The sequence below is a fragment of the Acanthisitta chloris genome, unplaced genomic scaffold (assembly GCF_000695815.1).
Source record: "Acanthisitta chloris isolate BGI_N310 unplaced genomic scaffold, ASM69581v1 scaffold4740, whole genome shotgun sequence".
Lineage (NCBI taxonomy): Eukaryota > Metazoa > Chordata > Aves > Passeriformes > Acanthisittidae > Acanthisitta > Acanthisitta chloris.
Window position 1 is genome coordinate 118 of NW_008653211.1, and position 15449 is coordinate 15566.

A 15449-nucleotide genomic window follows, 5' to 3' on the forward strand; every position below is an offset into this window, starting at 1 on the left:
CAGTTCCTTTGCCACTCTGATGTCTCCTCTAATTCTCGCCCCTCCATGCAGCATTTCAGCCCTTTCTTTTCTGACATTTGCTATGCCTTGATACACCACTAGAGGCCACTGCGTGTCACCCATGGAGAGGTGAACACACAGCTTAATGCCTCCGTAGACAACAGGGAAAACCAGTCCGGGAACAAGAGCACAGCTCTTCAGGATTCCAGGGACAATACTTAACCCAAACTGACACAGACCCGTCTCATCCACACAAACTTACACACAGACCAGTGGAATTAACAGACGTCACTCTTTAGGCCTCTCTGCACTATTCCCCATTTTGCCTGCCCTGCACACACATCCCCGTGAAAGCTTAGCAGAACTTGCAGCCAGGTTTGGTTTATACAGGAGAAAAATATCAGAAGTGACCTCACAAAGTCTCCCCACTGAGCAGAGACATGTACCTTTTTCATCAGTGTTGCACAGGGTCCCAAAATGCTCCTTGAGGAACTTTTCCTGATCAGGTGTCTGGGGAATGTCTCCCTCCGGCATGCTAGTACCTACATCCTCCTCTCCTTCATCTCCCTCCAGGTCTGAAACACCATCTACACTTAGGGGCTCAGTGCTTTCAGAATCTGGGAAAAGGCAAAAGAACTCCAATGCTGTAACAGCATAATCAGAGTAAGATTAGCCAGGTTGAAAAAAATAAATTAATTCAACAAAAATGCTAAATTGAACCTAGAAGCAAAAGTCAGGCAGCATGAAGTGTAATAATTCTCTAATCTACCATATCCCACAAACAGCACAGCCTATGGGATAGTCAACACTAAATCTGCCTCCTTACCTAGCAAGGTAAAAGAAAGCCAAAAGGTGAGCAAGGAAAGTGCACCAACCCCTGGTTCTACAGTGGCTTCACCAAATGCCTGTTCAAATGTGCATGAATCTTCACAGTAATACTAGTGAGACTAACAGGAGTGTGACTTCAGCTCACAAAGAGCTTACATATAAATACATTTAGAATGTCTTTGCATCTTACCTTCATTTGGATGGTCTGGGCTGGATAGACGACTGCTGCTGTAATCTACAGAGCAGGCACTGTCTGGACTGTGTTTGTCTGGGCATCCATTACTGTGATAACCTCGACTTTGTTTCCCATGGGGCAATGCTTTAACCTGAAACTCACTACAAGAGAGACAGGAAAGATACGGCACTAGAAGATATATTTATTTTACAGTAAAGAAGTACATTCTAACAGCCTTACCTGTGTTAGTAACACCTTTGATTAAAAATACGAGGCTTTAAAGAGAAAAAGAAGTTGATTTCTCCCATCATTATACAGTATATTTTTTGCATTTCATTAAGCTTGGACAGTGAAGTCTCAAAGGGACTGTCTGACTTTCTGGGCACTGTCAGTTCCCATGGTTACCAGACACCAGCACCATATTGCCCTGGCTTGGTTTCCAACACAAGTGAGGAACAAATGTAGACATCTACATGATGAAAAGGGGACTAAACCCAGGCCTCTTCCGGCATGAGAGGAACTCGTTTGCCTCATATTTGAGCTCTAATACACTATTTTTTTGATGTTCATGACCTCTTCTTTAGGCTACTTCCGTGATGCAAAACATAGAAGATTCTGGGTTAGAGCAAGACTAATTTAGTAAAGAACATCGTACAAAAATACAATGTTGTAGGACAAGGTTCCTGATTTCTGTTGTGATTTCATGAATCTTATTTTGCCAAATGTCACCAGCACCATTCTTTTGCCTGATGCCTAAGGACTTCAGCTTTCCACTTTATGAAATACTTTGGTTTCAAATGTACTCCAGTGGAAGGTAGGATGAAGAAGTCACTCAACAGTACTGAATGGCAACTACCCCTGGCAGCTCACAAACTCTGTATACATTATGATGTGTCCAGTCTGTATCCAACACCACCAGAGGGCCACCTTTTCTTACATGATGGTGCAGCATATGGATCTACTCTCTCCAAATGTTATCATACTAAAATTAAAAATGCAAATAAAGAGAAACTAGGCAAAACCTAGCAGCTCCAACTGCAAAATCTTGGCATGCACTCTTGCACAGAAGTCTGTCTAAAGCTATCAGCCCACTCTTTGTAACAGAACAGGAGAAGACAGAGGAAATTAAACAGTTATTACGATCAGGTTAAGAAGGGAAGGGAAGAATAAAATTCAGGGAAGGAAACTAAAATGAAGCACAGAAAAATGAAATTATGTACACTCAAAACAGAAGAAACAGCAAAGGAATAAAAAAGGTCTTCACTGTCTCCAGTGCCCTTTTCAATTCCATCTATATCATGCAAGCCATTCTATTTCCCATAAAAGAGTCACCACATACTACATATGTTAAATTATTGTCCAATTAGAGTTGGAGTTGCCATAAATAAAAGTACTGTCATTCCTCCTGGGCAGACATTTCACTGCCATGTATGTGTCACTGTTGGGTGGTTTTCCAGCTTCCAAGTTTTCTCTTGCTTATTTCAACCAAGATAAGGCTACTCCCAAGTTGCTTATTCAACATACAAACCCCGGAGAAGCCTGCTAATGTACAGCTTCCTCAGAGGAAAGATTATTTTAATGGTGCCTCCTTAGTTTCATATTCCTTTAAGATCCATCTGACATAAAACTCAACTAAACATGCCTGACAGCAATCGGGCAGTAAGCCAACTAATCCAAGTTACTACACAAGCTGTAAGAAAATCAGAACAGAAACATCTAAGCTGTGCACATTAGAGAGCTTATTTCTAACCTGCTAGAGTCTGTGGGATGGATTTCATCTTGCTCAGGGTAGATTACACATTCCTCACTCTCAGAAGGTTCCAGTTCCTGAGAGAAAATCCCGTCTTCACAAGACACGAGCTGAATCACTTGGGGTCGCATGCAAGACCCATTATCTTGGGGAGGTATTGAGCTGCCAACCTGGTTTAATTAAAAGGAGAGAAAACTAGATATTAGTAGAGTTTTTCCTTAAATCAGCAAGTGCTGTGCAGAATCAGAAAATATGCATTACAGCACAGAATATGATCAGAAAAGCACTCCTATGTCTTTCCTGTTCCTTATTTACTAAACTTGTCAGACTACTGCTGTACTTTTCTGTTCAATTTCCCATTTGCAATCCCCTGAAATTCTTTGGTAGAGTAGCCTTTGACCACATGTCAGGAGTGTAAGCCATGTGGCAGCAGGTTCTTCCATTACCTTCGATAGACTGATCAGACATAATTCACAAAATTGTGGGCCACAGCTGCAAAACTGATTTACTGCATGGTACAAGCTCAATCACATAGTTATAAACAAAGGAAAAACTCTAATTAAGTTAGGCACTGGAGCAGACTGCTACTGGAAAATAGGCACTAACTTTCTGAGGTATTAGCACACATTACTTGCTGTGACCCATCAATACAAAGATTAAAGAGAACTCAATCTAGCATGGCCCACAACTAAGGGAATCATATGACCCGCATTTCAATGACTACTGGAGTCAAGAAACTGCACCTCAGCAGAGCGAGCTTACAGGTAATCAGGTACACATCTGTAATTCCAAGTTCATCTTCTCAGCTTATTTTTGCCACAAATAATCAAAGTGCTAAAAGAAAATGTAAGGTCTTCCCTGTCATTGAAAAGAAACCTTGATCCCAACACAGTCTCTGCTATAAGATGGCAGAGACACATGTTGCAGGACTACTAAAGTTGTCTAAACAAGTTTCTCAGAAGTCATTTAGGACACCTCTAACAAGAAGAGGAATGGCATCAGGTAGTAATAAATATAGGTAATAACGAAGAGATGCAGGTCAGGTGCACTCAGTAGATTCACCTCCTCACAGTATTGCCCTTACTTTGTTGACATGCCCAGGAAGATCAGCATGCTCTTCTCTGTCATCCCCATTGCTGTTTTGAGACAGCGAGTCTCGACTTGGAGAGCGGGAAACAGAGAAGGATTCCAACTGTCTCAAGTCAAGCATGGATTTCACAGTCATCTCTATGCTGCTGGTTGGCTGGGACCAGCGCCCACGTTGCCGGGGCATCTTGCTCATTGGTGCCTCTGAGCGCTGGATTGCCACTATCTCTTTGGCCTGAAGGAAATGGAAAAAGAGAGACAGTCTTAGGGACTGAGTTTTGCTGATGAAATAACAGGAGAGAAAAGACAAGACCCACAGGAAAACACAATTATGTCCATCTCAGTTAAATCCCCAGAACTGTCTAACCTTTAATCATAGAGCATCAAGTAAAGATGATACTTTTGTTGCTGCTTCTTGCATAATTGAACATTAAATGTCTTTCTCTGATGCAAAAATACAAACAGCTTCAGGACCACACGGGATTCAGACCAAAAATGAAGGGACAAAAGCATAACAAAGCATAACATCTGATGGAAAGATATTGATGTAAAAATCCCGAGTGAAACTCTAGTCTCTAAACTCGGCTCTATTTAGCCATGGCCAAGTCATTCTTCAGTGAGGTTTCTCAACAGTTTCCCACTGCAGCTGCACCTTTCCCACCAGTGCAAATGAAGTTTTAATCTCTGTGGGAATTTATTTTTCAGTTTCCCTATGACAAGAAATACAGTTCAAAGGTTTAGCAACTCACCCTCCTCATTTCCCAATGGGAAAGGCTTCTTGAGAGGGTAAGGTCTGGATCTGGAAAGGTAAAAAATATATACCTAGTTGAAATCCTTGGCCAGCAGTCCAGCTTTTAAACCAACCTATTACCTCATCTTTCCTCAAAGACACCTTTTGAACCACTGTCAGCACATGCTTTCCCATAGACTACCAAATCATTGTATCAAAATTTTAATGGAGACATACTGTTTTATGCAAGATTTTGACGACTCAGGAGACCCACTGTGGAACACTTGCCACAGTGCAGTACCCTCCCAAAGGCTTGGGAAAAAATTCTGCTCCAATACATTGTAACATCTGTGGTAAAAATACCTCAAATTAATAATGGTAATCTCTACTGCAAGTTTTATCAGACATCTCTATAATCCTCTGCGAGATCTCTTTTGGCTTATGAGGACTTCTATTAGCTTGGAGACTCAAGCCCATGAAACTAATTCAAAATTTGTTTGATCAGTTGGAACTAGCAAGAAATTTGCAATTTAATGACCAGATTTCTAGTCAGGGGACTCCAAAGTGTACCCCTCTTCAGATGCAGCAACTCCACATTACCCATTGGTATCAATCCATCTCTTTCTGTCTCCGTCTTTCTCTTTCTGCCCGTATCTTGATATCCCTAAATCAGTGTCTCTCCTCTTCTCTCTGCTTCACATTCATGCCATTTTCCTCCATTTCTGCCCATGCTCCTCTCCCATTTATACCTGAGTCTCTCTCAGTGTTGCAGTTGGACTGAATATGGAAAGACTGCAGTCCACGTAACTCATCCTCATCATTCCCTTCATCTTCACCATCCTTGTCACTGTCTGATGAGAGCGCAGGCACAGAGGACAGGGCAGAGATGGACTCGTGCCTAGAAGGCAGGAATTGGAAGGAGTATTATGGTCTATCTCAAGAATTGCCCACTATTTCAATCCTTAACCAGGCAGTTCTCCACTGTATCTCCATCCACACTCAGCAGGCTGCCTCAGCTCTCCCAAACAGCCCTCACATTAGCACATCCCATCTCTGAGAAACAGGGCAAGCTAAACCCTGCACAAAGGTGTGTAGAGTCTGCCACAGCAATCATCTCATATATGTGGAAGAATGACAGAAATTAGCACAGAAGTAAACAAGTCTGAGAAAGTCAAATGGAATGAAACTTGGCCTTCCATTTCAGACTCTGCCCATTGATAAGGTCAAGATGGTAGAACATATTTGAGAGGCAAATATTTTTCCCACCCTTAAGCATTTACTCTCTGGAACTGTTTTACATATCAAAAATATCACAGAGATACTCTTTGTTTGAAAGTAATTGTGTTTATGGCAAATTATCCCATAAAACACAGGTTCATTTCAAGGATTGCGCCAGACAGAACCTGAAGGCACAGCCCACTCATCATAAGAGCACTGTGCTGACTATTTTAGACTTCAAGCACAAGGATCATGTAAAACATATGTTGGCAGATCTTTGATTAAAGTAGACCAAGACAAGTTTTACCACACAGACCTCAGAGGCACTCTCAGAATAGAATTGTCCAATACCAATCAAGGACACTTACCCACACTAAGCTCTATCCTCCCTCTTTCTTCTCTTCTTCCCCTTCCTCCCCTCACCCTTTCAGTCCACAGAACCAGAAGAAATAACCCCCTTTGGAAAATAATTGAACAAAGAAGAATCACCAACAACTACATTTGAGTAGCACCCACTCCATGGCCTTGAGCTACAGTGCCAAGACTCATCACAAGTGACATTTATGGGATATCACTGGTGGGTGTTGAGTGTGAAGCATTATTCATGAAATAAAAATAGCTCGTCCACCACAAACAGAGCTGTCTGGCAAAGGACCAACTTCTCCTGCAGCTGACAGTATTGAAAGATGGCAAGAAGTAGTTAAGGTATTTTAATATTTTCTCTTCCCATATAGTGGCAGAACATTAATTTCCATTTTATTAGGAGTGTCTGAGCAGTAACTATGCAACCCTTTCAGATGAGCTTTGAGGCATTCTGGCAAAAAGAAGAGTGAAACTGACTATAGCCTCTCTGGCGAAACAGTTTCATACTGGCCATCCTCATCTACTTTTAACATTTGAGTTTGTCAGTCTCTTAATCTTTTCTACCGTCTCCTCATATGCCCATCTTGTCACTCTCAGGTTCTTGTGTCTAAGCAGGAGAATCCCAACAAAGTCCAAGCACCACAGTACATTCAAGGTTACGCCATGTTTCATCTTGTGACTTATATTACATTTATATATGGTAGGCAATATTAACTTTGTATTAGTAACTTTAATAACATCCTTCTGCTTGTATTCATCATAGTTGTTTGAAGAGTTTATTGAGACAGAAGGGTTGGATTTAGACATTTTAATATGTAACTTATTGAATACCTCACTATGATGAGGTGATATGGCAAGGTTAAGTGATTGCTAAACTCCTATGTGTACTTTCATAGGTGTAAATGGAGAAGGGAAGAATGCTCTCCATGTGTTTGATGTTACAAATAGAAAGATGGCCCCAGAGACTGACAAAATTACTAAGGGGAGAAAAAGTATATTCCAGTATCCTCAAAGTAGCAGAGCAAGAGAATGCAAAACATATTTTGGAAGTCGGATGGGCGTTTTTTCATACCTCACAGGAGGTGATAAATTATGAAGTCATATGCGCTTGCTACAAATATAAGGTTACCTTGCATTATCCCACAAAAATTCATGCCTCTCTCCTTTTTACAACTCAAGTATGCTTTGAAACTCTGTCCTGTGACTTGACGAGAAATGCTGAATGGGGTTTTCAGAAGGATCTTAGGCCCACTGACTTGAAACTGAGATACTCCTGAAATGAAACCTAGTTTCACAGGGTCTTGAGTGTTTTAACTGTTGTTCTTCCCAGGTCAATCTCTCCATTCAGACTTCACATTCTCCTTGCCTTTCTATATGCACTTTAGATTTTCTTCTAAACCCCTCTGTTGCGCACATTTCCTCAACACTCAGTTCTTTTTCATGCTTAGATGGGAGTCAGAACAATGTACAGTGAGTTTTCAAGCACAGGAGCTGTTTCCAAGTAAGCACCACATGAGAGCATTTTGAAAATGAAGGAGTAAGACTTCTGGGTTTTGTTGAATTCCCGCTGAGAGCAGGTTCAGCCAAACCTCAAAGTATCATTATACCAACATGAATGTTTGAGTAGCTATTCCAGAATAGCACGTACAGACATGCCTAATTCTCATGATACATGTGACTCAGAGCAAGTGTTTTAATTATCCTTGCTCATCTTCTTTTCTAAGGAACTATCCCATTCTAGTACCATAGAATCGTAACAGTTGGAAAAGATCTCCAAGACCATCAAGTCCAACCTTAACCAAATACCACCATGCCCACTAAACCATATCATGAAGTGTCATGTAAACTCATTTTTTGAACACTTCCAGGGATGGTGACTCCACCACCTCTCTGGGGAGCCTGTTCCAATGCTTAACCACTTTTGCAGTGAAAAAATTTTTCCTGATATCTTGAATTTCCCTTTGCACAACTTGATGTCATTTCCCCTTGTTGTCCTACTGCTAGTTGCCTAGCAGAAGAGACCAACCCCACCTCACCACAACCTGGATCTTATACTGTATGAGTCAGCAGAGTCAGTTACCCTTCAGCTCCTAGTTTCTGAAGGGTTGGAGTCTGAAGTATGGGGTCAATGGCAGAGAAGGACCTTCAGTTAGAAAGCCTTCAGGACACATATACAAACTTAAAAGTGCCACACGTCATTATGGAATTCTAGTATTAAGGTATCTGATGTAGGTACTCTGTATTATTTTGCATGACCTGAATGCAACCCTTCTTTCTTTTCTTAAAACAGAACAAACCAGGTAAGAATGGCAACTATTCATTTAAAGAGTTATGTTGTCAGCATGTCCACTCTGATCTTGTGCTACTGAAACTCTCAGCATTAGGGACATATTTATGAAACTGTAACATCCTATGTAGTATTGATCACTAGTAGATTCACACACACACACAAAATGCCTATTTAAACAAGAATGTGACCCTGCTGTTCCTCACAGAAAGAACACAGTGCTGCTGATGTCAGAGTTTCCCTGGTATAACTGCAGCAGTTCAGCAGAGACTCAGGCACCACTTCTGACACAGCATCAAAAGCCTGCCCCATTCTGAGCCCTGGAAACAACACAGCTTTCCCAGACTGGACTAGACTCCCTGAAAATTTCATAAGGAGCATTTCTTTCCAAATATATCTGACAGCACATGGTACTTCTGCAGCATAGATATATAACTTTTAATTAATTTGACAATTTATTTAAGACAATTTGGATAACATTTTTATCTCCTGCTATTTATACTAGAGCTCCAATGAAAGCCACAGAAAAAATGATTTTTAAAATTAATTTGTATAAAATGTTCAGTTAAAACATGACTGCAAACATACCACAGTAACATCAGTTTAAAACTTGCCTTTCAAAAATTTGATATAAGCTTTTCAAAACTATAAATGCATGCTTGGATCAAAATCAAAACCCTAATAAAAGGCCTTTACATGAATCTTTCATTAAAATATAAAAGCCTTAAAACGAAAAATTACCAGTGATATCAGCTGAATACAATTTCTGTTATCCTGACCAAAGTTCCTTAAGTTCAGAAAAAAGCACACATGTGCAGTTATCACCACCAGAGGCAGAACTGAAAGGCTCTCAGTGGCACTGTGGAGAACTATGTGGGTCATACAAGTCAGATCAGTTCCAAGATAATACAATGTCCCATAAAGGTGAGTCAGAGAAATCATTCAGAGGAGAAATTTTAGTCTCTCTAAAAGTTCTTGGAGAAACTGAAAAGGCTGGGACTCAGAGAGCAGGTTAGATGGAGAGGGTTGTGATAAAGGCTTACAAAAACATGGACACTACCAATAGTTGGATACAGGACAGTAGTTCACCAGAGCTTACAATATTCAGAAGCCAAGAGCTTTCAACAAAACTAATAGGAATGTGTTTTAACAGAGACAAAAAAAAGTCCTTTCCACAGAGAGCAGTAAAGTCTGGGAACTTGTCACCAAAGCAGGCTGCAGAGGCAGATATTATCACCAAGTTCAAAAAGAATTTATACAAACTCAGTGGACAATGGGCCCATTACCAAATACTAAAGGGAACAGGTAGAGATGCAACTCCTATCAGGATACAACAACTGACCATAAGGCAAATGGACCACAAATGTTCCTATAGCAAGGCTCACTCAATGTCTGACTAAATAGCATCTTCCATTGCCACAGTCACAGGCAGAATACTGGGCTGTGTGGAGCACTGGTTTGGCCCAAAAAGGTGTCTTCTGTGTGTTTACACTCCAGATGTTACTCACCTGTGCCAATTTGTGCCCTGACAGTCGCAACTAGATAGAGACAGCACTGTCCTGAATTGGAAACCTTCAGCTCCCACTACTTCCTCAGACCAGTTTTGTTTCCCCAGTATTATTCTGATTATTCATTCCATAATACACTCATACCATGGAACTAGCAGAATGTGTTACTTCCCTCACCAAATTCTAGCAATACATTCCTAGAGAAAATCTAGTATAACAAATGACTTATCACCAGGCAGTGAGCTTTCTTATACTGCTATCAATCTTTACAGATAACAGTTTTACACCACAAGGTGCAACTCAACTCTCCACTGCAGTCTACACAGACAAACTTTGGAAACACAACCAGAACAAGTATACGGCATCTAGAAAACCAATCTTAGAACTTTTCATTAGTTTTCCTTCTCCCACCTCAATAATGCTGGTCCAACAGGCTCTTCTTCCATCTTCAGTCCTAATCCAAAGTGCTCTGGAGTTATGTCCACCACAGAGTCTGATCAAAACTGAAAATAAGCTTTCAAAGCTGACCAAACAAGTAGATTCCAGGCTTTCAAAGAGGTTACCAAACAAGTTTGATAGAGTTCTGGGCTTGGCGTGGCACTAACACCGCCCTTCAGTAAGCGTCTGTGACGGAAACAAGTATCACCTCACATGGAAGAGGTCTGGGATTATCTGTCACAGGCTGAGCCTCAGTAGGGTAAGGCTGCAGCTGCTGGAATAATGGAGAGACTGCTATAAAAAGCACAGTGCTTGACAGATTCAGAATTCTGGCTAGAAAAAAGGCTTGCTGAGTCTTCCCAGCATCATTACCAAAAGCACTTACTAGACAATACGCATTTCAACAATGAGCAAATCAAGACTTTCCAAAACAAAACTATGCAGACAGACTTGTTTCAACATTGCTTGCCTCCAGAAGGAGTGGGAAGGTCCTTGTGACACTCAGCAACCAGTGTGGTAAATCCTCCAATGCTTTAGTACATTTATATCCAGAACTCAATTTGTAATCATTTGGAGGAGGCAAATTGTGTGACAAAGAAACAAAAAACCTGTTTCTTCTTTTTTTTCCCCACTATGATCTCCTATCAGCTTGGTCAGGACTCTCTTCTGCACTGCTTGCAGTCAAACTAGTCTCAGCTACTTACAAACTACAGAGAAACCAAATACATTACACTAATAACCCAAAATCCTCTGTTGCTCTTGTTCTGTGTTAAAACAGACACATGACTTTTTAAAGAAAGGTCACCAGACAAATTTAGATCTATTGAGTTTGTAGGCTGTGGTAGTTTGTTTTTAGATATGTTGTTTACTGAGCAAAAAATAACATGATTTATCTGCCAAGAGCTCTTCCCATTTAATTTATTTATATATTTATTATTTATAATTATATTTTGGGTGAGTTTTCCAAAGCCTCCAGAAAATAGTTAACAAAGAAACAGCACAACTCTAAGAATTCTTTCAGAATTATGACCAACATAGTAAACTTGTAGAGCTTACAGGTGTACTTCAGTACTGATACTGCGGAAACAGCCTTTAACTTGCATTCAGTTTAGATCCAGAGAGCTTTATTCATGAAGGAGCATGGATTCCCTGGTGGGATGCTGTGTACCATCCTCAGTATTCCTAGGTGAACTTGTATCTGACCACATTATTAAACTAAATTAAGACACAAGGGGCATTGCATACACGTAAGATCAGTGAAGCACACTAAGTCTGTCTGGAAGATCACGGTCTCGTTTCTGTATCCAAAGAAGGGGACACAAAACCCATGGCAAATCCAACAGAAGAATAGGAGAACTTTTGGAAGACACTGTCGGTGAAGACAGCAGAAACCTTACAGTTGAACCTCAGTGCCACATTTTTCACATTCTACCCGACAAAGCCAGCCATCTCTAATCAGTCTGCTCTGCTTACCTCATGAGTCCAGCTGCCTTGTGAGTAGGAGACTTCTCTGCCTGCTTCCCTCTCTGTTTCATATCAGACAGGCGCTGCCGCATGTTGATGGTCATCTCTGAGCTCAGTCGCCAGATGAAGATACAGCTGAAAGAGGGAAAGGTGAGGCTGGGATTAAATCTCAGTTCGGTTTATTGATACTAATTCCCACTGCAGAGACAAACAAGAGCCCTTCTGTCCATGACAGGGAGACACACGCACAAACAGCTTCACAGAAACTCAATCTCAGCACAAGCCTCATGACAAAAGAGTAAAACCTGCCTGGCAAAGACTCCCTGTGAGTGAAAGCAACTGCAGAGACATTTGCACAGATTTATCTGTGATCCCATACTTTTATTTGACTATCTTACCAGCTGCTGAAGAAAATGCCATTAGAAGTCCTTCTTGTGGTCAGGAGGATAAGTAAGCCCTAGAGATGCCCTTTGCATCCTCTAACAGTGGCTAAACTGCAGCCTCTGATTGCTACTACCCCCACGGGCAATGCCTTCCTGATGCCCATCATTCCATGGAGTCTGTGGTATAATAACAGTTAAGCTTATGTGGCAGTAATTTTTGCATCAGGTTGCTCCTAATATTTAACTTGGACTCCCTCCAGGACACTTCCAAGGAATTTGATTGAATTTGGCCAATGGATTCAAAAGTGTTTGGGTGACAGAAACAGTGTGGTCTCATTTTCTTCAAAAATCCACTAAAAAAAATAGACATTCCTCATCACATTAGAGAATACTGTATCTCATCATCAGCTACTAGAATGTAAAATGACCAGCATTGTCTTTGAAATTTAACCTCAGTGCTAACTAATTCTTTTCATCTCAGCCATCTTTCCTGTCTAGCTGGGTATACTTACACTGATGTAGAAATACAGGTGGTGCTTTTGCTATCACTTAAAAAATCCTGCACCCTACTTTGGAATTCAAAGAGCATTTAATCCAGTTCTTCAAGACCCAGCATACTCATGGGTACTCCCAATTCACAGAAGATTTTTCAATGAGTGACTTCTCCCTCTGACTTGGTAATCTGTAAAATTTAATTTGCTTTGCCATTTTGAACAATTGCTGTGAACTTTGGTCTCCTTCACCTGAGGGAAATGTCAAAAGCATCAGGATCCCAAATGCTTGAATCTTCTCCATTTTCTCCTCTCATTAGGAGACAGTTTAAAAGGTTTTAATTTCCATACCACACAAAAGAAAACATAAACCCCTCTTTGAAGTATGTGGAGATTTTACTGAAAAACTAAAAATTCCCTTCTTGCCCCCGGTGCCATGCTCAGGAGCATCACTCCCAGCTACTGCAATCACACAGACAGTGTCATCCTCCCACTGTAGCTTTTCAGCCAGGAGAAAAGGGTGAGGTACTGTGCCTGGCAACTATGGCAACCCAGAGCAAACAGCTGCTTCCCCTCAAGCAGCAGCTCTCTTGAACTAACAGCAACCATAATCTGCTGCTGAAAAAATACTGAAAAGCAAGAAACAAAATTTTGAGAGCAAATCTGGCTTGTTCATTTATCCCACCCCCTCAGCTATCAAACCTAGAGATAAGTAGCAAACAACATGAACTTGTGAATACACAGCATTCAGTGCAAACTCTGTAGAGGCATGCTCCCACCTACCCCTTTTCCCTGTTTGGTTTTTTTTTTTTGGCTGGGGTTGTGGGGTATTTTGGTTTCAGTTTTTTTTTACCTTGCAATACTTTTCTCACATGGATCTCTCAGTCCTTGTGCCCTTTCTCATCTCCATTTTAATTTCTATTCTCAGTTTTATTCTTTGCACATGCTACTGTGTGTGAACAGAATATTTTCCCTGTTCTCCTTTGACAAACACACTTTCTCATCTCCTTACAGCAAAGTTCTTCATAAATCCTTTCCTCACTGCTCAGCCACCTCCTCCACACACTTAGTAAAGAAAATTACCCTTTTGCTCAAGGAAATGACAATAAGGGAATGCTGCACTAAACCACAAGGATCACTGGGGACTTCAAACCTTTCATGTTTCCAGAATTTCTCAGAAGTCCACAACAAGAGGACTCTCTCTAGTAACTTTTTCTCTAATCTGTTTAAACACATGAAAGGTAAAGAAAGAGGAAAACTAAATTATTTATTTTTTACTGAAAGACAGAAAAAAACAGCTGGTGAGATTTAGGGTGATACATGGTATATTCTGTAACAACTGACCATCTAAAACTCTTTCTGATTCAATTGTATTTTATTAATAAAAGAAGAAAAGGAAAGAGAATGTAGGTTGCTCTGGACTTGCAATAGCACTCCAGGAAACATCTTTCTCAAAGAAAAAATTGTATTCAGTTCAGCCGATTTAAGCATTCACTGATTTCAGAAATAGTGGGTCCACTCACCTCTACAATCATCATATTAGACATATGTTCTCCTTTTCCCTTTAGGCTCAGTCTGGTGATTACTTAAGCTTTTAGTGAACTGATTTAGCTCACTAAGTGAGCAGAAAATTAACTGGGAGGAATGCTGATGTAGTGACCTGAATCAGCTGACTGAGAGATCAATCTACACCACAGCTGACTCAGGACAGCAAGGAACAGGACCATATGGACACGACCAAAGAGTGGGGATGGACCTGTCCCTTTTGGTGCTAGACAGGCTCTCACCTGGTGAAACCTCACCAACAGGAGTACTGCAAGAAAAAGTTTTGGCACCACTGGTAAAACTATCACAAGTTGCCTTACATTACAGACTTGAAGGCTGGTAAAGAAACAGGCCACATACCTGTCTCAGTACTTACACTCAGAAAAAGGGAGTACTTCCCATGGGCACCTCATTCCATGAAAGGATAATATAAAGCCCTATGAGCTTTGCCAACAGCACACATTCAGGATTCAGAAAGCTCCAAGGTTTATTTGGAATTCATAAAACATCCCTCATTTAAAAAAATAATTCCACCTTCCTTAAAGACATGTTACATCCAGTGTGAAATGGCATAAGCCAAATGTCACAAACAAGAAAACACCTCTTACCTGTCACCAGAAACAGAGATCAGATGTTTGCAGTCATTACTGAATTTCATCCCAGTTACAATCTCTGTGTGAAATAAAGCACAAGAAAAAATACGAATCTTCCCTGAATTATTCCAATGGACAGAAGAGATCATTAGCCAAATAGCCTATCTGTAGTCGGTAATTCAAATTCTGATTAAAGCCAACATACTTCACAGATCAATATGCTCCAATTACCATAACCATTTAACCAAGAATCTAGGCTTGACTTGAAAAGTCAATATATATGTGAAAACTAAATTCTCTTTTTGTCTATAACAGAATAGCCCCTGTGTGGTAGAAACTGAGGGTATATCATAATGAGACTTAATATACACTGAAAAAACACAGTCTACTTTATAGACTATTAGAAAAACTGTAAACAAATATATGGCTTGACAGGGGTATGTGTGCCTGTGTGCAAAATGCTAAAGTTGAAACTGCAACAAAATAAGCTATTACAACTTCATCCAACTACAACCTACTCAAAAATATCAATTAGGTAAACATCAGCGAGGAAGACCCTTCAAAAATCTTTGACTAATATCATATCCTAT

General features: G+C 40.5%; 1 protein-coding gene across 1 annotated transcript in view; it reads right to left on the reverse strand.

Annotated features, from left to right (window-relative positions):
* Positions 1–446: 446 nt before the first annotated feature.
* LOC103807199 (mitogen-activated protein kinase-binding protein 1-like) overlaps positions 447–15449 on the reverse strand; it is a gene marked incomplete at both ends in the record, with an annotated part of 35151 nt that continues 20148 nt past the window's right edge. Inside the window, 8 exon segments of the mRNA XM_009079923.1 lie at positions 447–617; positions 1019–1164; positions 2754–2923; positions 3838–4074; positions 4589–4638; positions 5319–5467; positions 11857–11982; positions 14875–14938. Coding sequence (XP_009078171.1) covers positions 447–617; positions 1019–1164; positions 2754–2923; positions 3838–4074; positions 4589–4638; positions 5319–5467; positions 11857–11982; positions 14875–14938 — 1113 coding nt within the window.